This window comes from Lepidochelys olivacea (genome assembly GCF_965140295.1).
Source record: "Lepidochelys olivacea isolate rLepOli2 genome assembly, chromosome: 8".
NCBI lineage: Eukaryota > Metazoa > Chordata > Testudines > Cheloniidae > Lepidochelys > Lepidochelys olivacea.
In genome coordinates this window covers 55,784,077-55,809,833 of record NC_140418.1, presented here as the reverse complement: position 1 = coordinate 55,809,833, position 25,757 = coordinate 55,784,077, and the positions used below count along the sequence as shown (strand labels likewise).

Here is a 25,757-nt window from a genome sequence, read left to right as displayed (position 1 = left end):
TAATTCTGTAGCCCTTGTAAGCCTGGTTCTGTAGCCATAAGGAGAACACTGCAGCCATCCCAAGAATGCCAACTGCAGTACTCTGACAAGGAGATCATGGAACTTAGCGACTGAAAAGACCCATCAGACCACCCCCATCACAAATGTAGGACACAGTCAGATCCCCTCATCAGCTATTAGACATATGTAAGAAAGCACTGAGGCCTTCCCACCTTTCCACTTAGCCACAATCCTACTAAGAAAGCAACTGTGGAAACTATCTTGTTAGCTCCTTTAATTGGCTGAGCAGTCAGTGAAGACCAATACGTGGCATTCCTGATGCTCAGAGAGTGAAAAAGCTGATCCTGCAATGCCTCTTAGAACTCACTGGCTTGGGCAACGAGTCTACATACTAAAACCAGATTTTCTCCACATGGCAGTGCAAAGCTGCAACACTAAGGCTGGGCCAAAGTTTACCTTTCAATATACCTGCATATATTGCACTAGAAACTGAGACGGAACACTGGCAGAAATTAAGATTGAAAAAGCCTCACAAGACAAGCACACATGCAGCATCTCCGTGTCTCTATTTTTTCTCCCATGTAAGTGGCAAAGATATTAAAATATGTTAGGGTTGCCAACCCTCTAGGATTGTTCTGGAGTCTCCAGGAATTAAAGATTAATCTTGAATTAAAGATTAAGTCATGTGATGAAACATCCAGGAATATGTCCAACCAAAATTGGCAACCCCAGTGCCAGATGTCCACAAAACAGAGCTGATCTAAGATTCCCTTCAATGACCAATTCAAGACAATACCCAAGATTAAGGTTTTACAAGTGTGATACTCTCCCGCCAGTCATGTACCTTTAGTTTAACATTCAGCGATACTCTGATTTCAGAGGTCAACTTATACGCACATTGTATTAGTGTTTACTTCACAAGGATGCTGGTTAAACCAAGACATGAGGATATTGCTGGAAGAAAATCTTTCACTTAAACAGAAATACATACATAAAAATCCTGACTTGCAGCTTCTTGTCCATGTTCTCAGTGCAGCCCCAGGCAATTTATTTCTTCAGCTTCAATGGCATATTTGCTGTACAAAGCACAGTTCCATCTTGTGCACGCTGAAGAGTTGCTTCTGTTCTGGAGATGCAAATAAAAACCTATTTCCCAAAATTCTGCATGAGAGAAAAGGCTACAGGTGGGGGGTTGTTGCCATGTGAAGGCCTAAAGAGAGCTGGAAAAAATGGGTCATAGCTTAGTCTTAAGAGATAGAGAGTACAACTTCAATGGTTAAATAAAAATAAAACCCTTTAATCAGCACTATAAAAAGAGGTCTGTGGTCAAAGCAGCCCTCCCCTTCATGAGACATTCTCAGTAGGAAAGTGCTGCTTCCCCAAACCTCCCTTGGAGAAGGTTATCTGCTTGATGAGAAATCATCCCCAGCTGCAGTCTGCCTCACTCATTCAGTGACTGCCAACAGCTGGAGGCCTTCTCTTACCTATGGAGAGAAATTTAACCCTTTCACTTCTCAGCACCTGATATCAAATATCCCCCTTCTAGACCCTTTGAAGGTTGAGCTTTGCCTTTGCCAAACTCTTCTCCGCACCCCACACTCCCCTTTGTGTCTGAATAAAGTACAATAATGGTGAAATTCTCACCACGACCAAAGGGGGCTCTGAAAAGGACAAACCAGTCCCATCAGTCCCTCCTGTTCTCTGTAGTCTCTGGCAGTATCCACTAGTGGCACTCTGCCTTTGTGCTAACACTACTACACAGAGAACTCAGCACAGTTCTGCCAGGGGTTATGTAGTGAACACACTCCAATGGTGCCAGACTGTCTTTTCAGTGTCTCTTAATGCTCTTCAAAAGTTTGATATTTTATTTACCTAATGATCCAGAGTATAGAAATAAATGCCCTTATAAAATGCTAATGGCCTTTATGGTGACCAGCCCAAACACTTATCATAGTGATATTGTTTTCTATTAATAGGTTATGAAATTCCTTCCCCATCCCACACATTGCACAAACCTGCAGGATGCCTGCGGGGTTATGGCCAGGATTTGGTCCTTAATGAAGATCAATTATGACAATTTATGTGAGTATTTATCAGGGCTCTGTGGGTGGAAAAGAAAATTAAAATGGCGCAGATTCAAACACAAAGCCCTTTAACGCAGGCTCTGTACAGAGAACCAGAATTTCACCCTAAGCTTCCAAGGTAAAGGCACCTTATTAACAGTACACTTTGACCTAGAATCACTTTCTTGATGCTTCTTGCGTAACATGCCTTGAAAAACCCATTTAAAAATAATCAGCAGCACATATGGTGTGTACAGTTAAATTCCCCCTACCCCCAAATGTATTTGATCAGTGTAAAAGTATCTTTGAGGTACAAGTTGAGAAGAGAGAAATTTTAAATCTACAGTAATATGCTTATATTATTATAGACCTTTAGCAGAGGAGGACTGGCACTATATGTTTAGATTTCTAGCAAAATCTGATAGGTCTTTGTCAAAGGAAATAAAATAAACCTGATTAAAAATATGATTTAGCTGAAGAGCTTAACACTTCTGCTTTTGGTACCTGCAAGTTCTTCCTCCTACGAACACCAATAAATAAATTAAATACTATTTTTCACCAATGGCAAAACAGAACAGGCATTTAGTTAAGATCTCACTCCTAGGCATTTTCAACTTAAAGGAGGTCCAGTTGTTCATTGCCCACTTTCCAGAATATTACTTCCAGCCAGCTGTATGCACTCTCCCCACTTGTTCTGCTGAAGTTCTCTCAGTACCTCACTGATCAAATCTTCAAGAAACATTCCAATGGAGTCCTCTTGCTTTGTCAAACAAAGCAGACAGCTGTCAGTGGTTCAGGTGTAGAGAGAAGGATGTCAAAACAGAACCTTAAATGTTCAGAAGCCATCTTATTTCTCAGAACTCTGTCTGACACTGGAGATTAGAAAAAGAGAGAGACTTTTCCTATTTTTTTTTTGTTGTTTCAGGAAACAGAGTTTCTTTCCTTTTATGTCGACTGCAGAACTCTGCTTTTTCATGTTGAAAAGAATAAGACAGCTAGTTAAATGACCAGGCAATAGCCAAAGTCAGAGCACAGAAAACTGTCAAGGAAAATTTCGCTTTTTGCATGGTGGCTGTCAATGATAACAAATATTGCGATGGTCCAGGATTTGTTAACTAGATGTCAACAACAGGAATAATAAAATTCTCAATTCTATTCACACTTAAATACACAATAAAATTGGTAAAGTAACTATGAATCTTGTTGACAATCCCTCCACACCCATTGGCAGTCTGCTGCAGTCTTGAATTCCACAAAGAGCAACTGGCAGCTATTAATTTCCCTCCAAATTCTCCTCCCAACACTTCCTTCCCCTCACTACTGCAACCACCAATACAACCGCCCACCCAAGCATTTGTTGCTGTTGTCACTTGAACGCAGCAATACGGAAGTCAGGTTATAATTTACACAAAGACTTAAAACACTAGCTGCTTAATAGTACAGTCACATTAGACACATGAGAAGGGTCAGGTATGTTTTTTCTTCCTTCATAAGACTTACAACAGTATACAACAGCAACCAACTTTGTTTTTAGCATTATAAACAACTATACATTTTTATTTACATTTAGTATTAGCATGCTGAAAGTAACTCCATACTGACGGAGGCTGATATATTTAAGGACCGCTGTACATGTGTTTTTCAACACAGAACTTGCATGGCAAGAAACATTTATCACATGGAAAATATTAACTATATTTGAAAAGAAAGGGCTCAATCCTGCAACCCTTCATAATTCTCTTGAAGCCACTGAGATTTAACCTTGTAAGGATTGCTCGCATGAGTACGGCTTGCAAAACCAGGCCCCGAGTTGTATAAGGAATTAAAATGAGTATTCCTGATTCGGATGGCTACCTTACTGAGAGATGACACCACTCATGAAATAAGTTCAGTACTACAGGGGCATAGTCACAGTGTAGGAGAACACAAACCAGTTTCTATCATGCTTCAACTCCAGGAGAAACCAGGACAATCCTGATAAAAAATGATGTGACACCTGGACCACAGATGAGAAAATGTAGCTTCTGGTCAGCTTGGGATATGCTATGCCACAAAATAAATAAGATTAAATTGTTAAAATCAGTTGATAAAACTGAATGAAGATCTGGGAAACTGGAATTCTCCTGCAAGTTTCAGCCACAATCAGATAAAAATCCATGCAATCTGGTAGAATCCCTGTCTGTTAGGGCAGTTGTTCCTGGAATCTTACCCTGAAAAATATTAGCTGCTTCTTGGTAACTTTGTGCCCTATCCTGTGACGTACTGAGCACTCAACTCTCAGTACTGTTGATAGCAGGCTGAGATGCCTTCAGCAGATGGCAGGATTTAGGACTTAAAAAAAAGAAAAAAGAAAAACGTCAGATTGATATAGCAGTCTTGCTAAAGCCTCCTGACATATTACTCTTGCAGTACACATCTAGAACCAGTCCTGTGTGAAGATGAAATGTAAAAAGTATTAATATACTATGTTGACTATTCAAGAGTGCACATGTGGTGGAATACGTGAATCTACCTCATTGCTTTTTATCTCTGCCCTCTAGTCGGAAAAAGTCTGGGTGAAAAATGAGGAAGTGGGGAGAGAGAGAGGGAGGGAGGGAGAGAGAGCAGGGAAAAGTTTGAGGGTCGAGTTGTACACCATTCAAGCAATAGTATAGCATCAATTGCTCCACTATGACATAATTTCAAAACAGTACAAAGCCTTTTCATACTGATTGTTAACTCTACCCTTAGCATCACTGCATTCTGTTGCTGGAGATCTCTTTAATCATTGACCCTCCACAAATGCCAATACTCAGGGTTCATAACTTTAGACATGATTTTCAAATATGAATAGTTGAAAATAATGGCCCTTTAAGATGCCTCAAATTGGGCACCCAAAAATGGAAGCACCTAAAATCAGTAGTCATTGGAAAATCTTGTCTTGACTAGATCTCAAAATCCACAGTATGTTCCACATATATAACCTAACAAAACAGCACTGAAACAAACTTAATACAGAAACCTCTGTGTCCTGGTATCACATTGACAAAAACAATCTCTTCTTGGTGTGGTCATCTTTTGCGGTTACACACTGCCATATAAAGATAAAGACAGGCACAGTTACCTAACTACTTTAAAAGAATAAATACAAAACGTGTTTTTCCCTCCTTTAGGATTATTTTTACTCTTGACAATATTTGTTAAAAATATTACATCTGTCTGTAAGAAGATAATATCCTCCCTTGCATAATAGGGAAAAATAAACTCTACAGAACACACAACAGACATTCCAAATTGGCACGTAGGTGCTTTAAAGTGTTAGCATCTTGGAGTTGTAACTGTAGAGGGCTGCCTTTGCCTTCCCACGTCCCCCAGACTCATAAAGGGTGGAACTGTATGAATGTTAAAAGACAAGAATACATAAAAACAGTAAATGTTTATTTTCTTAGAAAAAAGGGATTCAAATGATTGTGATCACACTTCCATTTGTGTTCAGAAAAGCCAATACGGTAAGCTTAGTCCTTGATTAAGATACCTATTAAATGAAACTTTTCCCCCTTTAAAATACAAATTTCTGCTCCTGCATCACTTCCAGTATTTGTGTGATAACATGCTTTTAACGGACAATAATTTCTCAACTTCTTCCCAGTAGAGAAACAAGGCCTGTCATGGCAAAACACATCCCATCTCCAAAGGCTGAAATCACCAGTAATACTAAGCACTCCAGCCCATCTGTGGACTGACAAACAGCTTGAGGATTTCTTAGAAGCTTGAATGTTCAGTATGGAAGTTTTGTAAAACACTACCTCATCTGAAAGAAAATAGGCCAGCAACCTTAGTAAAATCAACAGCATCTTTCAGATTAAATTTAAGGATTTCCTGCATACCTGGACACAGATAAGTGAAAAGTTGCAACAAGTTTTAACTAGCAGCAACAAACACAGTTCCATACGAGTTCTTAGCAATATTCCTTATCTGTTGTTTTAAAAAACGCTGTAATTGAATGGAGCATACAACGTGGAAATGATCTTCTTTTGCTATGTAGTGCTGCTCACTCTAGAAGACTTCCAAAAGATTTTGACCAGGTTGTAATCTATTTACACAGTAGTATTCCTGTTTTGATTGGCAGAATTGGCACTATGTGATATCCTCCTCTTCTGAACAGTAATCACGACCCTTTAAAAAGAAACACACACACAAATGAACAATTCAAGAGAGAGAGAATGAAAAGCAAATAAGTAATTGGAAACATTGGGTAAGATGACTGAGGTTTACAGGGAAGTACACACACCTTTCATCCACATATCGCAGCGGATTCTATTCACTGATTTACAAAGATAGTTTACACATAGATGCATCTAAATAGATGCAGAGATGTAGATCCACCACTAGAATACAGCAACCTATGGAGTGCAAGGCAGCAGCCATTATAATAGTATAAGCAAAATAAGACAACCATTTTGGGAACAGAAAAATGAAGAGGAATACTTTATCTATTAAAAGCAACAAGGGATTTTTATATGAGCAAAATACATCCATATTGAAATTAAACCAGGACAATGAGATTAATACCCTAAAGCTTGTGAAAAGTTTCAGAGAATCCTTACTGACCAGGTGAGTTACATTTCATGTCTCATCTGAAATATGAGACTTCCAGTAGTACAGTTCCCCTGTTCATCAAGATCACTGATACTTGAGGGGATTCCGCTTAGTATCCTTATTAAACTCTTCAATGTAACTAAAGGCCTGCTGAGCAACACAGACACTTTCCAAGTGGCCAAAGTGCACTGCATAGTAGAGACTGCCATTCTATCTCACCCGTATAAATACAGAAAGATTTATAAATGCTATAACACTTCTAATGCCACAAAACTACTCTACATCAACGGCCAGACTGTGCCAAGCCCTGCATGGGTGCACTGAGGATGCAAAGAACCTCACTCAATCGGTGCCACCATGAAGGGGTTAGACACAATGTATTCCCCTTAGTGCAAGGTCTATGCAATGCAGTACCCTCACCACTAAGGTGCCACAAGTACTCCATTTTAAAGTAATTATTGCCTGGTGTGGCAGTCGGCTCAGATGCCTGATCTACTTTTAAAGCATTCTGTCAGCTTTCTGATTCCAATTAGCTTGCATAGGGAACAAACGCACTTGAAAGAGAGGGAGTGAAAGTGCTGGCTTAAATACCAGGGATACTTCCCACATTTCCCTGAAGTGTGATATGTAGATATTTTACACATGATCCCTTAAAGCAACTAGCAGGAGGAGACTTCAGCCGAACATACTAATTGAGTTACAAAGCGAAAACAAGGCCCTATTTGAATTAATATGAATAGCCATCTCAGCACTGCACTGCATCGTCACACCAGTGCTTTCACATTAAAAAGCTTCAAATTGCAATATGGATTCATTTCTCAGTTTAACTTCAAATAGAGCAGTGAGGAGGAATGGCCTTGAACAGACCCACCAGCTCTCAAGAAGAAGAGGGGGCAGTCTAGTTTGAAGACAAATAGCAGTTTTATTTACTTAAGTTTGTAATAGGCTCCCTCCCTCTCCCCATATCTTTAGGGTGGGATAAAATTGAATTATTTGTAATAAAGGTTTCCACTAAAGACAAACCAGTTAGTAGTTTTCACACAAGTTAGAAGGTTCAGTTAAAGACTAGTTTTTAACCCAGTACTAGACTGAAAACTGCCTGGTCTGTGCCAATATTTTACCTCAAGTGCACCAACTTGAATTAACACCACACTTTTTTTCCCTAATGAAGAAACAGCCTAAGACTAAGGCCAGGTCTCTGCTATAGAATTCTGTTGGTCGGGGTGTGAAGAGTTGAGATCCATGACCAATTAGGCTGGGGGTGGCAGCAGTGTAGATGTTGCAGTTGTATTGGTAACTTGTTTTGCTTGAGGGGGCTGGAATAAGCCACACCAGCAAAAGCATGGTTTTGCCAGCATAAGATGTATCCACACGAGGAGTGCTTCACTAATACAATATACCGGTATAGCTACACCGTGATAGTGAGTGCTCCAAGGATAGACATGGCTTAAGGCAATTCAAATGTGACTCTTTGCTTGTACAAACCACACAGGGGTCAGCCTTGCAAAGCACTGAGCACTCTGTTGCAGATGCAGCAAAAAACTTCCACACATGCTTAACTTTAAGCAAGTGAGTAGTCCCACTTAACTCAATGGTATTACTCATGTTAAAATTTAGCATGTGCTTAAGTACATTTGCAAGTGTGTAAGCAGTCCTAATGGGCCTAGAAAGGACCCACTGTGCTCAGTGCTTTGCAAAGATCAAGTCCACAGTCAGATAGTTACTTGTTACATTTAAAATGAAAAACGACAGATATACCGGGACGAGGGGGAGTGAGGGAAAGAAAGAGTTTCAGAGTAACAGCCGTGTTAGTCTGTATTCGCAAAAAGAAAAGGAGTACTTGTGGCACCTTAGAGACTAACCAATTTATTAGAGCATAAGCTTTCGTGAGCTACAGCTCACTTCATCAGATGCATATCGTGGAAACTGCAGCAGACAAGTTTTTTCATGCAGTTGATAGATTTCCACTCCATACGGCTAAATGCAGTGCCTTGCATAATGACAGGTTTCAGAGTAACAGCCGTGTTAGTCTGTATTCGCAAATGAGTTTGTGTGTGTATGGGGGTTGGGGGGATGTGAGAAAACCTGGATTTGTGCAGGAAATAGCCCAACTTGATTGTCATGCACATTGTGTAAAGAGTTGTCACTTTGGATGGGCTATCACCAGCAGGAAAGTGAATTTGTGTGGGGGGGTGGAGGGTGAGAAAACCTGGATTTGTGCTGGAAATGGCCCACCTGATGATCACTTTAGATAAGCTATTACCAGCAGGACAGTGGGGTGGGAGGAGGTATTGTTTCATATTCTCTGTGTATATATAAAGTCTGCTGCAGTTTCCACGATATGCATCTGATGAAGTGAGCTGTAGCTCACGAAAGCTTATGCTCTAATAAATTGGTTAGTCTCTAAGGTGCCACAAGTACTCCTTTTCTTTTTGGAAAGAAAGAGGTGACTCTTCCTTGAAGCTGGTGTGTGTGACAGCCACCCTTCATTCAGGACAAATGCAAGAAGCAGTTATGCTCCTTTTGGAGTAAGATAGATGAAACACTAAGAGCCACCAGCCAAAGTGCCAGGCCACATGCGAGGTTGGTCAGGAGTTGAGCTATACAGGCAGAGGGATTTCACTAGTGTCTGAATGCAAATGCAGAGAGCTAGGTATTGTTTGATGGGGGTGTGTGTGATTGTGAGAGAAGCTGACAGAAAGATCACAGAAGCAGCCAGAGATGATAACAGAAAGCCAAGAGCAGCCAGAGAAGCACCTGCAGTGTTACCCTGGGACAAAGCTAAGGATATATCTACACAGCAAAGGAAGGTATGATTATAGCACAGGTGGGCTTGCTGCCTGACTACATACCCATGGTCTCCAGCAAGCTTGTACTCAGGTGACTAGCCTGCACTGCCTACCCACACTACGATCACACCTTCATTTGCTGTGTACAAATAGACTGAGACACAGAGTTTTCTGGTCTGAGCATTGGCTAGAAAAGGAGGCTTGGAATAGTTTCCTGACACAATATCTCCTGCTGTTCGATTCCTACTGTACTCAGGGAAACAGAACTTTGTGTGCACTATTTGTAAATACACTGGATGAAATCCATCTCTCTTTCTAACCGGAACAACTCACAAGACCCTGAATATTGGCTAACTGCTTGGGTCAAAAGGGGTAACATTCTATAATTATGATAGCCAGTTTAATATAATTAGCAGAAGTTTTAAAATGCTCCCACTAAAGATTATCAAATCAAGTAAAAATATAAGAGGAGGGAAAAAATAGTCCAGGTAATTTCCAGTATACACCACTTTTTTGGCCTCTCAGTTCCTATTTTTCTAGGATCACCTGCACCACAAAAATACTTTAATACAAGTCTGTGAGTGTAAGGGGAAAAAAGAGATGGCATGCAGCTCTCTTCAACAGCTCACATGCAGGGGATAATAAAAAGTTAGTAGCTGGGTTCCCCTCCCCCCCTTTTTGCTGCATCTTGAAACTGCAAGTATTCTGTATGTTTTATGATATCCTTTATACACAAAAAAACTTCATTCTGTTGTTCTAGATGACAGACTGATAAATTCTCATGGCAGGAATACTGAAGCCTTCTCAGTTAAACGGCTTTTTGTGCAGCTGACAGAGTTCTACACAGAAAAACAAAAAAGGGTATCTAAGGAGACACTGCTTCCACTATCACTCCAAAGTTTGGCACCAGAATCCTTTAGCTTGAACCCAAAGCAAATAAAGGGGAAGGAGGAAGAGGACTGCTGGCCTGATGGGGTGAAATGAATTGCACCAAACAGTCCTTTCTTCTGCTATCACTAAAAGGGCTGGCTCTACATAGTGGCCTCTTTCAGAATAGATCCCAAAGCTGGGAAATATTAAAGTGGTTCTTACGGTGGGAACTCTTTTCATCAATCTGTTTTTGTTTACAGTGTTCATGAAAGGGTGGGAAGAAATTGCTAAGAGGAGGCACAAAATAAATGTACACTGAGTTAATTTTTTCATTTCTTATTCGTGTAAGGTAAATCAATGGATGCATTAAGAGCAATCCATTTTACTAATGAGTTTTAGTCTAAAACTCCTGCACTCACATATGTTTCAGTTAGCAAATTCCTTATTTCTAATGGCACGCTTTACACACCGTACAAGAGACTGCTTTATGTTGCCGATTGGGTATTATGCCCACAGTTTTACTAATGAGATCTACTGAGTCATTACCATAGAATGACTGTTTGGTGGCCTATGCCAATGGAAGTTGATGGTCTTAAATCCAATTCCCAATGCACAGGTATAAACATCAAAAAACACTGTTGAGAACAGTTCCATTGTGGGCAGTCTTCAGCAGAGAAGACAAAGATTGAATTCTTAGAGAGACCTAGCTTCCCTCGAATCCCAAAGGTGATTCCTCTAGATTGGGGTGAAGCACATTGCTGTAGCACTGTGCAGAAGTCTGCCTTGTAAGTGTGTTTTGTGGAGAGAGGTCTTCAATGTCTAGGGCTGTCAATCTGGCATTTCTTAAGAGCAACAAAGTCACTTATAAAATATTTATTTAAGTGGAAAGGGAACAAAAGATTCACATGTATAAATAAAAGTGTGTGTTCAGAAGATATTAAAAGATTCAACAACAGGATGTTAACTCCTTTTGGAGCAGGGCCGAAGTCAAGTGGCAACAGAAAATGTGTCATTATTTAATCAGTTATATACCAAAATGAGGGAACAAAGGCTTTAAAAATATTGTGGAACTGTAAAATCCTCTACTGCTTCTCTCTAAAATGTTAGGTCTTCAATGAAAAAGTCAGCTCTAGAAATTGTTTACACTCTAAGTTTTCTGAACGAGAGTAGTTACACTGATATAACAAACGTGTAGTGTAGGTATCTCACACTGGTATAAGAAGTGATTTGCCCTAGTCTGCACTAAGGTTTTATATTGATGAAACTACAATTGGTGAAAAAAATCCCCAGCACAGACCAGACATTAGTTGTTAGGTATGTAATTATATCTCATAGCATTGATGTTTTTGCTCTAGGAGGATGTTAAATGTGCCTACAGATTGAGATAGAAACAATAATAATTTATAAATAAAATATTGACTATAATGAAGATAATTTGGTTTCTCATTTTAATTTCTATGCTTCATACTTGTGATGCTAGGGTAAAACAATCATTTTTCAGAATCTGGTTAAAATAGTAATGCTTGATGGCCATTTGTCAGGATTTGTCTTTTACCACCAAACACTTTAATTAGGGCAATTCTGAATATATTCCACTTCCGATCCTTTTTTAAATCATCATTATGATTATATAATAATTGCACTGTGGTAGCACCTATGAACCCCAGATAGGGATCAAGGCCCCATTGTACTAGAAGCACATGCACATCCATAATAAGAAGATAGTCCCTGTTCCAAAAAATTGGCAATCTAAAGCCCCGAGCGTGCAAAGACTTATGGCACATGGTTAACTTTGTACTGTGACTAGTCCTACTGGCGCTAAAGGGATTACTCAGTAAAGATAAACATGTGTCCTAAAACCTTTGTAGGAACAGGACCCAAGTAAATTTTGGGTTTCTCTTTCCTGTTCAGTTATATGCTGGATTATGGGGGAGCACAGATTGGAATATTTTTTAAGCAGAATATGAAAATTTTTTTCTTCATCACCAGCTCTGAGTGATCTTGATTACCATGTTGTGCTTCACAGCAATTCTTTGTTAATTCAAATATAATTTTGCTCCTTGCATTGCTCCATCACATGCATTTTTACAACCCTGATTCATCTCAGAACAGCATGAGCTGAGGTACCTGCTTCATTATACTGAGTGACACCTGAGGATATTGCATCAAAATTATTCTGCATCAAAACTATGTGTTTGTACAGGGAGTCTCTGCCTCCTACAAGAATATATCTCTATTTTCCTTGGAGGTTTTACAGTGGGTGCCATTTAAAAAATGGCCATTTAACATCTCAACAATAACACAATGTTGCAGCCAATGCCCATTTCTGTGACAATTTTGAGATCATTTAAATTTCACCCCCAACTCCTCTTCAGGCATATGTTTAAAATTGCTCTGGTTGATTCTGCTGTATTCTCTCTCTAACAAAATTAATCAGCTTCAGAAAACCATCATCTGTCTATAATGACTCTGAGTATTGCTCTTCTTTTTATTCTCTTCTCTTTTGTTGCTTTCCCTATCTTGGGTTTCTGAAGATAATATTTATGCCTTGATTTCTAAGGTCAAGCTAATTACTTGTCCCTCTGACCCAATTCCCTCTAATTTACTCCAGGGGTTCTTTCCTCAGGCTTAACTGATGCTATTATAAATTCTTCACTCTCCAATGGGAAGTTTTTATGTGATTTCAGGCATGCTTTGGTGAGCACTTTTAACAAGTGCTGTCACTGGATTAAGCTATTGTTAACTATCTGCCTCTCATTCTCTCTCACTTCTTCCCTTTGTTTTTGAACTCCTTGTATGTGTGTGTCATATTTTAAAGCCTGTGACTACATTCACAGTAGTTCCATGCCTGCATGAAAATTTCATGAGACACGGACTGCAGCTACTAGCAGCCAGTAGGAGTATTTCTGACCCAACCTTCTCTCAGGCCTTGCTTTTCTGCACCTGCCGACTCCCTATTCCCCTTACTGTTCTTCCTCACTGGCTACTTTATGTATCTAGTATTTGCATCAAGCAGGAACTGAAGCCACTATCTGGTGTACCTGCTCTACGGTGGTCCAACCAGAGTACCACAGGGCTGAGCAAGTCCCATGGCACTATTGCTTTCTCTAGATTTCTATGCTCACAGCAGGGGAAACCATTGTCACGGAATCCCCTGAACTCTGTTTACTAAATAGTTAAAATTAACTTCAACTGCATGAGCTGAGGGATTTTTTTCATTCTGCTGCTCTACTAAAAAAGCACCACTAGAATTGCTTAATGATCTGTTGTCAGTTAAACTGTTTCCAGTACTATGGATCATTCAACACTATTTCAGTGCTTATCATCCTGAAGTTTCCACATGGCTTAATGCTTGTTTGATTTCCACTGTATACCTTTCATTTTTTTCTGAATCAAGGACCAAATTCTGGTGCCACTGAAGTTACTGGCATAACTCCCATTGAACCTAGTGAGACCCAGGATCCAGCCACAACAAATGGCTCAGGCTTTTGATGGTATGCTCTAAATGTGTTGATATAACTCAGAATTCAGTACTGGGTCCTTTGCTTTCTTCATTTAATATTTACTTACTCCTCGGGTGTTCTGAGTCAGATGGTTTTCATCATCATAACTACACTGATATCCATTTCTATGATTCCTCTTCAGTCTTTTCTACCAAGGACAGATACTCAGAGAAATAACAGATGTCTCCATCTGGATGCCTCACAATGGTGGGTTTTTTTAAAATTATATAGATATATATTTTACACTGAGCTCCAACAGACACTTTTGTTGTTGGGAATGACAGTCTGTGCTCTACCTTTGGGTCACATTTTGTGGAAGTTAATTCAGCTCTACTGTCCCAGTACCAAGTATAGCTCTATTGTCCTAGTGTTCCCCCAGGATCTTGGGTATTGGTTTTTTGACATTGACTCTTCCCACATTCCAGCTTATACTGGTTCTCTAAGTTATCTCTCACTGCCATTTGTTTGACCTCAGGGATTGACAAATATTTCATACTTTCAGCTGTTAAAACATCAGTCCTTGCTCTTGTAATTTCATGTTTGGATTGCAGCATTACTGTTTTAACCAGTCTTCCTACTCATTCAGTTGTCATCTTCTTTCTTCTCCCCACGCAGTTTAAAATACATGTTTAACTTCCTCCATTCTTCATAGTGTTCACATTATAACATCTGGGTTATTTACTCAACTGCATTAGCTGACCAACAGCCTTACGGGTTTACATTTAAGTTCAGAGGTATTATCTTATTTAAAATTATTCACTTTATAGGTTCGATTAGCAGTCTTAGATAATTCCAATCTCCATCCCTGTCTCCACTACAAATACAAGGGTGTCCGGGAATGCAGTTACGTCATGACTTAGTTTTGTAGTGGAGATGGAACTTTCACTGCATTTTGTAACAAGACTGACTGCCCTGCACCTTTAAGCGGGGGTGGAGTCAGCTACTGCAAAAGGGGGGTGGGGGTGGAGTCAGCTACTGCAAAAGGGTCAGCGTGTTCGCTGACTCATCCCCTGGGAATGAGAAGTTTAAAAGGGGCAGCCCTGTGCCTTAGCCCTCCCTTTTGCACAGAGCAGGCTAGAAAAGGTTTACAGTGACCAGATAAATGGCTTGGAAAAGGACTTAAAAAGAGGTGTTCAGTGAAGGAGTGAAAGGGTGGGGGCGTCTGGGGATTCCTATGATTGGGAGCCAACCCCCATTATTAGAGCCCACCATAACCCTCCTATGGGCCAATCCCAGTGCCTCCTCCCAGTTCAATTTCGTGGCATGCTGGTCCACTTCAAACATAGTCAAGTAATTCACTCAGTATTTTTCAAATCAGATTTATAACATTTTTTTCAGTTTCTTTTAATTGCATGTTTTATTATTGTCCTGTATTTTCCTTTAAAATGGACTGAAAGTGCTATATAACAAAACCAATCTTTTTTTTCCATCATCTTATTTTCCCATCCATTTTGCATTGTTGGCAGATACTCAGAAAACTACATTTCTGACAAATATTTACTAAAAACAAAAGGTCTTTTAAAGAAGAGTAAAAATTGAAAGAGCATTTCCTCAGACCAATGAACTCCTCAAAAACACAAATATAGGGTTCCGCTGTACAGTAATCCCTGCCAGTCTTCTTGAGTTGTCACTGGTTTGAAAAGCAAGAGAGAATCTTCTTTATTCAGTTTTACCAAATAAAATTGTAACTTCTGTCCTATAAATGATTTCCTGGCCCTTGGGATAATAAATTACTATCAGGAGCACTGGAGACATCCATAAAGGTATGAGAAGATGATTCTGCCCATCAGAGAGAACAAAGAGTCAACAACCCCCTTCTAAGTTCTTTGTCTGGTGAATTGTGTCTATTGTTCTCCTGAAACAAATCCATCAAATGAAGAACAACATGAACCCACACACAGACAAATTCATTGGAATGAGTTCACTCTGTAGGGAAGATACTGTAGTAAAGGACATTTTAAAAGGTGTATCTACTGTTTAACTGCCAAATTTTAATATTATGAAGGATCATAAACTACAAGCAATAAGTGTTTAAATATTTATTAGGTCAACATGCTTATCAGGGCTAGAAGCAGCTGCAATGTGGATGAACAGGACAGTTTATTTTTCAATCCTTGATGGGGTATGTCACAGATTAAAATAAAACCATGCTCCTTGTTTGATTAAATATTCAGGAAACAGTAGAGTACTGAGATGATAAAGCACTTATAATGAACCTATAAACACTACTTTGTTCAGAGAACTCTTCTGTCAAATAGTCCAGTCACAAAAATTGCACCTTTTCTGGTGTAACGCTTTACCTGTCATCTTTCCAAATCAGAAGATTAAAGAGCCAGACTTCAGGCTGGACTATTGCATTTAAGGAAATAATCCTCCAACTAAATTAAAAAAAAAAAAGTGTAGAATTGTCACAGTGGAATCATTTGGCGTAAAGGGAGCACAGAGTTAATTCTACTCAGCTGAAAGTACCTTATGTTGCTTCTCTCAAGGCCAAACCTTTTTTTCCCCTTCCAAATTAACAATTCAGCTCTAAGAATTTAAAAAAGGCTCTTTAATACACAATGTCTATTTCAGGGATCAGCAACCTTTCAGAAGTGGTGTGCCGAGTCTTCATTTATTTACTCTAATTTAAGGTTTCACGTGCCAGTAATACATTTTAACGTTTTTAGAAGGTCTCTTTCTATAAGTCTATAGATTATATAACTAAACTATTGTTGTATGTAAAGTAAATAAGGTTTTTAAAATGTTTAAGACGCTTCATTTAAGATTAAATTAAAATGCAGAGCCCTGGGGACCGGTGACCAGGACCCGGGCAGTGTGAGTGCCACTGAAAATCAGCTCATGTGCTGCGTTTGGCACACGTGCCATTGGTTGCCTACCCCTGGTCTATTTGTTGGTGTCTCATAGAGTGAAATAGTTGCAGTTCCTCTAAATTTTCCCTTTCACCAAAATAAAATGTGATTTTTCATGGAATAAAGAACACATTAGTTGCCTGAGACAAATATGTGATTTGCTTAGTTAGGCATGTAGCCAGTTTTCAAAAGTACTGTGATCACTGGCAGAAATGGCAGAAGCTCACAATCAACCAATATGCCAGTTCTTGTAAAAAACTCACAGAATCTGTTTTCCATATATGAAAAGTTGCAGAGCAAAAACTGGTGTCTGGAGAGCTGTATTCAGTACCCTCCCATTCTCTAACACACCACCACAATTTTTAAGTATACTTAATTCTGTTTCAGCGGGCTTCTGAAAGTAGAAAGATTATATTATATGATACACCTCACCCCAAATTAAGCCTAAAATGCGCATTCATGAGAGAGTATCAGCTAGTGATTATAGCAGGGGAAAGGGAGAGAGGACTTCTGGCTCCTGAACTTGTCACTGACCTGCTGAGTGTCCTGGATAAGTCATTTAGCTTCTAATGCCTCAGTTTCCTACTGGTAGTAATACATTACAGGGATGCGGTGAGGTTTCGTTAATAAAGGTGTGTAAAGTGCTCTGAGATTCTCAAATGAAAGTTGCTATAAAAATATTCTTTGAGATTTGCAAAACAGGCTAGGAGGATTAATGTGCCTAAATCTCCTACACTGCTCTGAAAAATCTCTAGTATTGTTATCTCTATTCAGTGCAGGTCTGTTGCAGAGATGCTCATATCTGCAGTCTGTATTCATGGCTTTTTGCAAGGCTGCTTAATTTGAAAAGGCCAGTCAATAAATAAACTGAGACTATCAGCATTATTTCAAGAAAAATCTGTAAATGATGGTTGATAATTCTGACAGTAGGATTAAATTTCAAATCCCCCCCTGCAAAAAAAGATGAAACAAAACTTCAATACCAGAGGGTATAAAAATCATAGGAGGTTTAAAAACCTGCTTTGCAATTCTGTTTATTAATTGATCCAAGCCCTCCCTTAATGCTTGGGCTAACTTTAATTTGCCATTCATGATGGGTTTGGATACCTTTCCAAAATTAGGTTTCCTTCCCACGCTGTTCTCACTCTGTAACCTCTTGCCCTGCCACTTTCTCATCTCTCCTGCACACAAAAGCGTCATTGAGACAACTAACCCCCAATACTGGTTTATGCCAACAAGTGGCTGCTTTAAGTTGAAACTGATGTATCATCTAGGACTGGTAAAGCATGGAATATTAAATATACTGTGGCTGATTTCCTCCTTCTATGTGGCTAGGATGCCCGTATGTCAGTCATATATTGTACTCTGTAGTTATCACACAAAAACATTTATTTATTTGATTCTTACCTTTTCAATTTTCTCATCTAGCATTCTGAAGAATTCCTGTTGGCTTTCAGAGATGTGCATGCTGAAAGACATGAGGGAAGAGTGTCTATGTAGGCACAGATTTATCTATTTTCAAATTAATACAGTATTCCAAAATTATTTAGAGATCCAATCTCAGACTCAGGATTACCACTTGGAAAGAGATGCACTTTCTGCTTATGCCAAAAATGACAGTAACATCAAATATCATATAGAACACTGGAAACCTCCCTACTCCAAAGCTGTATATGATTCTGTCAGAAGCTGTCTAAGGGCCCAGTGAGAGTACTGAGTGAGAGTTCTTTAGATCAGATGAAACTCCCATTAACTGATAGCAAGTTTTGCCTATCCAAGGAGTGGAGGATTTGGCTCAATGTATGCCTGTTATTCCCAGGAATGCTATTAGGAATTGTGTGCATATCAAGAGGAGAATTAACTCCTTCAGCATCTTTTCTTTTTGTTAGACAGACTGCAGGAACTTAATATTCAGCTACATACTCCAGAGGCGGAGGCTGAGCTAGCCAAGTATTGACAGACCCCTCTGTGTTGAAACTGAAGATTTCTAAGATTGCAGAGTGCATCATCACACTAATCAGAGGCCTACAATGTGAAACTAAAGCCCATTTTATAACCTTACCCTGAAAGGTCCTTTTGTAGAGCACAGTCTTACCACAGTCAAGCTCCATGTTAAATAGTCAGGAATCTGTTGCACAACTCTTTTTTTTTTAATCCCGAGACGGGGGTTTCACTGCTCTGACACTCAGATCATTTACTTCCATTAACTCTGCAGCACCAGGAGGCTCACATTTTAGTGAAACTGTGTTTTGCATTAGTGTGCAGCATTGGAAAATACTATTATTAGTTATCTGTAAAGCGCTGACAGCGTGCTTGTATGGAACAAGACACAAAAGACAACAGACAGGTCTTGCCCCAAGGGGAGCTTACAATCTAAAAATACAGAAAGGTCAGACACAAAAAAAGGACAGGGACATTCAGAGGATGGTGCTTAGAAGGTCTTTTAAAAACAACAACAATCCATAAACTTCATGAAAAAACTCGTACAGATACAGAGAAACATCATCTTCCTTTCCAAATGCAAACAGATGGACATCATATCAACAGGACTAAAGGTAAAAAATCCATTACAATCTACATATCACACAGACTATGCTGAGAGATTGTGCCACACACTCTCAAAGAAACTGCAAAACCACCTTATCAACATCCTATACAGCAAACAGGGAAAGATTAAGAATGAGCTCTCAAAACTGGATACTCTCACAAAAAACCAACCTTCCACACAAACTTCCTCATGGATAGTTTTTACAAAAACTAGACAAGCCATTTACAACACAAACTTTGCTTCTCTACAAAAGAAAAAGGACACTAAACTATCTAAACTGCTACATTCCACAAGGAGCCACAACAGTAGTTCCCTTAACCCACCCAACGATATTGTTAATCCTTCCAGCTATATTCTTAGCCCGGCAGAAGAGTCTGTCCTATCTTGGGACCTTCTCCTTTTGTCCCTCCAGGCCCAGAAACATGATACAGTTCTGTGGTGACCTAGAATCCTACTTTCGACGTCTCTGACTCAAAGAATATTTCCAACACACCTCTGAACAACATACTAACCCATAGAATCCTTCCTACCACCACTACAAAAAGAAGGATTCTGCGTGGACTCCTCCTGAAGGTCGAAACAGACTGGACTTCTACATAGATTGCTTCCGTCGATGTGCACGGGCTGAAATTGTGGAAAAGTAGCATCACTTGCCCATAACTTCAGCCATGCTAAACACAACGCCATCAACAGCTTCAGGAAAAACTCTGATATCATAATCAAAAAGGCTGACAAAGGAGGTGTTGTCGTCATCATGAATAAGTTGGAATATGAACAAGAGGCTGCTAGGCAGCTCTCTAACTCCACATTCTACTGGCCATTATCCTCTGATCCCACTGAGGATTACCAAAAGAAACTGCACCATCTGCTCAAGAAACTCCCTGAAAAAGCACAGGAACAGATCTGTGCAGACATATGCCTAGAACCCCGACCAGGGGTATTCTATCTGCTTCCCAAGATCCGTAAACCTGGGAATCCTGGACGCCCCATCATCTCAGGGATTGGCACCCTGACAGCAGGATTGTCTGGCTATGTGGACTCTCTCCTCAGGCCCTACGCTACCAGCACTCCCAGTTATCTTCGAGACACCACTGACTTCCTGAGGAAACTACAATCCATCGGAAAACACCATCCTGGCCGCTATGGATGTAGAAGCCCTCTACACCAACATTCCACAGAAAGATGGCGTACAAGCCATCAGGAACAGTATCCCCGATAATGTCACGGCAAACCTGGTGGCTGAACTTTGTGACTTTGTCCTCACCCATAACTATTTCACATTTGGGGACAATGTATACCTTCAAACCAGCAGCACTGCTATAGGTACCCGCATGGCTCCACAGTATGCCAACATTTTTATGGCTGACTTAGAACAATGCTTCCTTAGCTCTCGTCCCCTAACGCCCTTACTCTACTTGCGCTACTTTGATGACATTTTCATCATCTGGACCCATGGAAAAGAAGCCCTTGAGGAATTGCACCATGATTTCAACAATTTCCATCCCACCATCAACCTCGGCCTAGACCAATCCACAAAAGCGGTCCATTTCCTGGACACTACTGTACTAATAAGCGATGATCACATAAACACCATCCTACACCAGAAACCTACTGACTGCTATACTTACCTACATGCCTCCAGCTTCCATCCAGGACACGCCACATGATCTATTGTCTACAGTCAAGCTCTAAGATACAACTGCATTTGCTCCAATCCCTCAGACAGAGACAAACACCTACAAGATCTCTATCAAGCACTCTTAAAACTACAATACCCACCTGCTGAAGTGAAAAAACAGATTGACAGAGCCAGAAGAGTACCCAGAAGTCACCTACTACAGGACAGGCCCAACAAAGGAAATAACAGAACACCACTAGCTGTCACCTTCAGCCCCCAACTAAATCCTCTCCAGTGCATCATCAAAGATTTAAAACCTATCCTGAAAAATGATCCCTCACTCTCACAGATCTTGGGAGACAGACCAGTCCTTGCTTACAGACAGCCCCCCAACATGAAGCAAATACTCTCCAGCAACCACACAACAAACACACTAACCCAAGAACCTATCCTTGCAACAAAGCCCGATGCCAACTCTGTCCACATAGTTATTCAAGTGACACCATCACAGGACCTAATCACATTAGCCACGCCATCAGGGCCTCATTCACCTGCACATCTACCAATGTGATATACGTCATCATGTGTCAGAAATGCCCCTCTGCTATGTACATTGGCCAAACCGTACAGTCTTTACGCAAAAGAATAAATGGACACAAATCTGACAACAGGAATCATAACATTCAAAAACCGGTAGGAGAACACTTCAATCTCTTTGGCCACTCAGTAAAAGACTTAAGGGTGGCAATTTTGTAAAAGAAAAGCTTCAAAAACAGACTCCAATGAGAAACTGCTGAGCTTGAATTAATATGCAAACTAGATACCATTAACTTGGGTTTGAATATAGACTGGGAGTGGCTGGGTCATTACACATATTGAATCTATTTCCCTAAAGTTAAGTATCCTCACACCTTCTTGTCAACTGTCTAAATGGCAGGTTTCAGAGTAGAAGCCGTGTTAGTCTGTATCTGCAAAAAGAACAGGAATACTTGGGGCACCTTAGAGACGAACAAATTTATTAGAGCATAAGCTTTCGTGGGCTACAGCCCACTTCATCAGATGCATAGAAGGGCCATCTTGACTATCACTACAAAAGTTTTTTTTTCTCCTGCTGATTATAGCTCATCTTAACTAATTAGCCTCTACAGTTTGTGTGGCAACTTCCAACTTATCTGTATGTATATATCTTTCTTCTTGAAGTGGATCATGAAAGCTTATGCTCTAATAAATTTGTTAGTCTCTAAGGTGCCACAAGTACTCCTGTTCTTTTAACAACAAAGTATTGGGTGATGAGAGCATTTTTAGTGATGTGGGTAGCCTATTTGTAGCGCTCACAGGAAAGTGAGTTTCCAGGTGGGATTTGAATGAAAAGAAGGTCTGGTGGGGTGTCTGGCACATTAGCATAGGGCAGGAATGCCAGGTATTGAACAAAGCATAAAGGAAGAGTGAGAAATGGAAAAGGGGTGCAGATCTTAACGACGGTATCAGACAGTTAAAGAGAAACTGGAGTTTGATAATGCCACTATTTAAATAATATGAAAAGCTGATTCGGCTTGTTAAATTCAACTCCCAGATTGTCCCGAGGTTTGACTTTTTCAGTATGATCCTTTGAGCTGTAACAAGTTAATATCCCACTCAAATCCCAATGACATGGTCTAACAAAGCCATGCATGTATGCCGTATCTGCTATCAGGATGAGCATATACAGTGCTCTGCTCATGCTGGGACCTTGAATGAAAAATACGTTTCAAAGGGAAGTTCTTAGAGGGAAAGCTGGAAGTTAAATTACAATCTAAGTCAATTTATTAATCAAGAATAAAAAGAAAAGGAGTACTTGTGGCACCTTAGAGACTAACCAATTTATTTGAGCATGAGCTTTTGTGAGCTACAGCTCACTTCATCGGACGCATACCGTGGAAACTGCAGCAGACTTTATATACACACAGAGAATATGAAACAATACCTCCTCCCACCCCACTGTCCTGCTGGTAATAGCTTATCTAAAGTGATCATCAAGTTGGGCCATTTCCAGCACAAATCCAGGTTTTCTCACCCTCCACACACACAAATTCACTCTCCTGCTGGTAATAGCCCATCCAAAGTGACAACTCTCTACACAATGTGCATGATAATCAAGTTGGGCCATTTCCTGCACAAATCCAGGTTCTCTCACCCCCTCACCCCCCTCCAAAAAAGACACACACAAACTCACTATCCTGCTGGTAATAGCTCATCCAAAGTGACCGCTCTCCCTACAATGTGCATGATAATCAAGGTGGGCCTTGATTATCATGCACATTATCTCCTGCAGGAGAGTGAGTCTGTGTGTGTATGGGGGTGGGGGGGGGTGAGAAAACCTGAATTTGTGCTGGAAATGGCCCACCTTGATTATCATGCACATTGTAGGGAGAGTGGTCACTTTGGATGAGCTATTACCAGCAGGATAGTGAGTTTGTGTGTGTGTGTTTTTGGAGGGGGGTGAGGGGGTGAGAGAACCTGGATTTGTGCAGGAAATGGCCCAACTTGATTATCATGCACATTGTGTAGAGAGTTGTCACTTTGGATGGGCTATTACCAGCAGGAGAGTGAATTTGTGTGTGTGGGGGGGTAGAGGGTGAGAAAACCTGGATTTGTGCTGGAAATGGCCCAACTTGATGATCACTTTAGATAAGCTACTACCAGCAGGACAGTGGGGTGGGAGGAGGTATTGTTTCATATTCTCTGTGTGTATATAAAGTCTGCTGCAGTTTCCACGGTATGCATCCGATGAAGTGAGCTGTAGCTCACGAAAGCTCATGCTCAAATAAATTGGTTAGTCTCTAAGGTGCCACAAGTACTCCTTTTCTTTTTGCAAATACAGACTAACACGGCTGTTACTCTGAAACAATCAAGAATGAATTTTAAAGAGTGGATTTAAAAAAGTGAATATAATCGAAGTTTTAGAACCAAAGAAAACAGTTTGTTCATGTCATTACTTCAAATCTGCTTTCTATAACTATTAGGCTTACTACTTTGCCAACCAGTTTTCAGTAAGGGCATATATAGGTCACAAACTAATTTCTCTATTTGAGGTACAGCACACACAGTGTGTTGGTGTGGACAGAAACATAACTCTGATACATCATTTATAAGATAACGTAGCAATTTAGCTCCAGCAGATAACCCAATTGACGTGCAAAGTATGATAGAGACAACCAGAATGAGCAAACACCCACGACAGCCTAGTTATACTACATTTTCTTAGGAGGAAAGAGCATTTGAAATTCACGTCTGCCTCCACAACTCTCAGAGTGCCAGCTTCCAACACAATAAGAAGAGACTTTCAGGGCCTACCAAAGATGTAATTTTCAGGACGACTATTTAATTACAGGAAAAAAATTATCTACTGCTATGTGGGTAAAAAGATCATTCAAAATAGTTTATTAGAATACTTCTATCATTAAAAGTCTGTATGAACTGTCACTGTAATAAACCATTATCTTCAGAAGTGCATAACTTGGCAGTAAAATTGCCCTCGTGTTGGAGATGCAATACAGAAAATGCTGACATAATAGATACTCTCTGGAATGGTGTAAAATTACAATAATACTGGGAATATATATAGCAAAGAATGAATGAACTACTGGAAGAGAATGAAAACTACCCAAGGATCTAAGATGGTACTCTTGGGTAAACCTCTTCAAGAAAATCCTTTTGACAAAAGGAAATGTCTGGATAATCTTTTTTCTTGTGATATTTTATGTGTTAGACAGCAAGGGAAATCTGAAACTATCCTGATGTGAATGCATTTTATAAATTCCATAGTGTGCCACCAGTTAGGAATGAGTTGATAGAGGGAGAAATAATGTTTTACAAAAATCTGGATTCCATGGCTAGATACAATAGTACAAAATAGATTATTTCTTTCATTATACTTCCTAAGGTCCCCATCCTGAGATTTATGCACATGAGAAGTTCCAGTTACTTAATGGAATTAATCACACATGTAGAAGATAAATGTCTGAGCAAGTCTTCGCAAGATCTGGGCTTTAACTTGTAAAATCCAAGTTCTGCTAGATGTAGCAGGAATGTCCAAGATTGTACTTGTACATTTAATTCAACAAATAATTTTAAAAAATCTTCAATTTATGTTTCAATTTATAACATTTGGTCCAAGTTGGGCTTTTTTTAAAAACAAACATTTTACAAAATATTTAACTATTTTTGAATATTCAAGTGGAACAGCCCTCTCCATCCAATACACAAACACCCGATTGTAATCAAAAGTTGGATATTTTAAGGTTTTACTTCTGCTTCTAAATCTATAAATTTAAAAAAACAAAAACAAAAAACTGATATTTAACAAGTGATTAGCTAATATGTTGGTACCCAGACCTGAAAAGATGTCTGTGTAAATGTATACATAAATTCAGTGGAAATAATTCTGTAAGTAAAGCCAGTCAGTGGGTAAGTGTTGGCAAGATCTGGTCATGTTGGATAAATAGTGCAGGTTTTACAGAACAGCCTAATGTTATAAGAAATAACAGTATATTTATTTTTGTAGAAAGACAACAGAACTTGTTTATTATCTTATCTAGTTACACTTCTTTTGGTAAGTCTGGTTTCTGTAGGAACTTTTTAAACTCCTCCTTGAAAACAAAAAGGATCAACCAAATTACACAGAAAATAAATCTGTAATCTCTTCCTGCCTCAGATGCAGCTGAACAGATGGCTGACTAAAGTAATTTTTTTCCTTTAACCCCATCTGATAGCCACCAGCTAGCAGTGGCAGCCAGAGAGGAAGAGCTACATTGTGCTCCTGTACCCAAGCGTGTCTTTACATCCACGAGCCTGCTTTGAGTGAAGTAAAATTCTGCAGTACTGCCTTGTTGAAGGGTACAAGTTGTCCCTCTCACCCAAATGAATTTCTTTGCATTTATATCTGTTTTCTAGACTA

The 25,757-nt window shown here is 39.7% G+C and overlaps 1 protein-coding gene across 4 annotated transcripts in view; it reads right to left on the bottom strand.

Annotated features, from left to right (window-relative positions):
• Positions 1-5,459: 5,459 nt before the first annotated feature.
• Positions 5,460-25,757, bottom strand: part of LOC311525290 (uncharacterized protein C1orf21) — a 195,434-nt gene continuing 175,136 nt past the window's right edge. For all 4 annotated transcript variants that reach the window (XM_084637317.1, XM_084637316.1, XM_084637315.1 and 1 more), the window contains 2 exons: positions 18,063-18,123; positions 5,460-6,218 (listed from right to left, as the gene is read on the bottom strand). In XM_084637317.1, the coding sequence (XP_084493443.1) occupies positions 6,180-6,218; positions 18,063-18,123 (100 nt within the window). In that variant the 3' untranslated portion in view covers positions 5,460-6,179. The remainder of the gene's footprint in view (positions 6,219-18,062; positions 18,124-25,757) is intronic.